Source organism: Condylura cristata, unplaced genomic scaffold (assembly GCF_000260355.1).
Source record: "Condylura cristata isolate star-nosed mole 26May11 unplaced genomic scaffold, ConCri1.0 scaffold00054, whole genome shotgun sequence".
NCBI classification, from domain to species: Eukaryota; Metazoa; Chordata; class Mammalia; order Eulipotyphla; family Talpidae; genus Condylura; species Condylura cristata.
Window position 1 is genome coordinate 1,101,689 of NW_004567155.1, and position 1,877 is coordinate 1,103,565.

General features: G+C 74.9%; 1 protein-coding gene across 1 annotated transcript; it reads right to left on the reverse strand.

The window, feature by feature from the left end:
* Positions 1–6: 6 nt before the first annotated feature.
* Positions 7–1,871, reverse strand: MRPL23 (mitochondrial ribosomal protein L23). The gene is made up of 4 exons (XM_012734317.1): positions 1,579–1,871; positions 1,306–1,428; positions 1,134–1,216; positions 7–967 (listed from the first exon to the last, which is right to left on the reverse strand). Exons 1-4 carry the CDS (start codon positions 1,761–1,763, stop codon positions 633–635), a joined length of 726 nt encoding a protein of 241 aa, XP_012589771.1. The 5' UTR covers positions 1,764–1,871; the 3' UTR covers positions 7–632.
* Positions 1,872–1,877: the final 6 nt, after the last annotated feature.

The following is a 1,877-nucleotide window of genomic DNA, read 5'->3' on the forward strand; positions in this document are numbered from 1 at the left end:
GGCGGCCGCAGGGGCGGGCCCGGGGTGACCGCAGGGGCCCCCCACGGCCACGGCCCGGTGCTGGGACTTGGGCTTGACGCGGCGATTGGCCCCCCCAGCTCCCACAGGCAGAAGCCCAAAGTGACACTTGAGAGCATGAGCAGAGCCAGTCACAGCAGCCTGGGGGACCCCCGAGAGCCGCCGGGGCTCCCCGAGATGCGAGGAGGGCCGTTTGTGGGCGTGACAGGGTCCCAGGGCCGGTTCGCCTTATACTCTAGGAAAACAAGGACGTGGCTGGGCTGTGCGTGCGGGGAGCAGGCGGCCGGCCAGGGCCCGAGCCCCCGGCAGCCGCTGTCCATCCCCAGAGTGGCCTCGCGGGCCTGGGCCGCAGCAGGCCCGGGGCAGGGCCTCTCGGAGGCTCCAAGCCACTTGGACCTGCGGCCGCTGGCCCGGGCGTGGGGGCGGGGTGCATGCGTGCCAAAGACAGACGCCCCACTAACGGCAGGACAAGGCCCCTTTATGAGGCCAACGGCCGCCCCACCTGGGCCGGCTCCAGCGCACACACAGGCAGGCTGAAGCCACCGCGGCTGGGAGCGGCCGGGAGCGGGCAGGGCCCCGCCTGGACAGCAGGCCCGGCAGCGCGCTACCGCCACCTAGTGCCCGGCCGGCGCCGCACCCCAGCCCAGGGCCCGCAGCGGGGTGTGGTTGCTGGACACTGGGGGAAGGTTCCAGGGCCTGCGCGGCCGAGGGGCTCCAGCGGGGGGCAGGGCTCCAGCGGGGGGCAGGGCTCCAGAAGGGGGGACGGCGTGGGGCTGCAGGCCCCCGGGGAGCAGCTGGGCGTCCGCCTCCCTCTGGGGGCTGGGGCCGGTCCCCCGAGGCCAGCCGGGCGACACCCCGCGGCCAGGCCCACTCACCAGCTGCACGTACGCCACCTTGTAGTCGGGCTTCTTCACGCGGCAGCCCCTCTGGTCCCGCTTCCTGTGGGAGCCTGGGGAACAGACCCCACTCCGCAGGCCGCTCCCCCCGGCCAGCCCCCCCCTTCCGGACAGAGGCGGCACGCGGCATCGGCAGGGCCAGGGCCCGGCCTGCCGCCCCGCTGCTCCCGACGCCGGCTGGCTGGGCCCGGGGGTCCACGCAGGGGCCCCAACACCCACCGTGCTGCACCCTCGTCCGCACGGCGGCCACCGGCACGTTGTAAATGCGCTCCAGGTAGTTCCTGAGGTCCACCCTGGTCATCCTGGCAGCGTGGACAGAGGTGCGTGTGACCCGTGGGCCCGGGGCAGGCCCGCGCCACGGGCACCCGCGCACCCCAGCGACCCGGCTCACTCCATGGGGATCCGGAACTGCACGGTGTCCTGGGGCTGGGCCGTGCCAGGCCGCACCAGCTGGACGAAGAAGTTGGTGCGGAAGACGCGGAGCTGGGGGCTGCCCAGCTGGTACAGTGGGTACCTGCAGGGGCGGGGGCCACGTCACACGGCCGGCCCTCGCAGCGGCCGCCCGGGCCTGACCAGTGTGGGCAGCCTGTCCCCCCACCCCCACACAGGCGTGCTTGTGCCACAGTGCCAGGCCCCGGCCCCTCCGGCCGCTGGCCGCGCCCACCCCGGCCCTCGCGGACTGGCCGCACGAGGTGGCTTGCTCCGAGGACCGAGGCCAGCACTGCCAGGGTGACGCGTGCAGGAGGGCGCGGGGTTCTCGGGGCCCACGAGCTGGCCTCCCCATGCCGCAGACCCGCAGGGCCGGCAGAGGCTGCTGGAGGGGTCCGCCCAGCTCTGGCGGCCCATCATCCACTGGACCTCACTGGGTCCCGGGAGCGGGGGCCCTGGGCAGGCCTCAGCAGAGGGGATGGGGCACAGGCCGTCCAAGGGAGACCCCCAGGCCTGCTGACCCTCGGCAGGGCC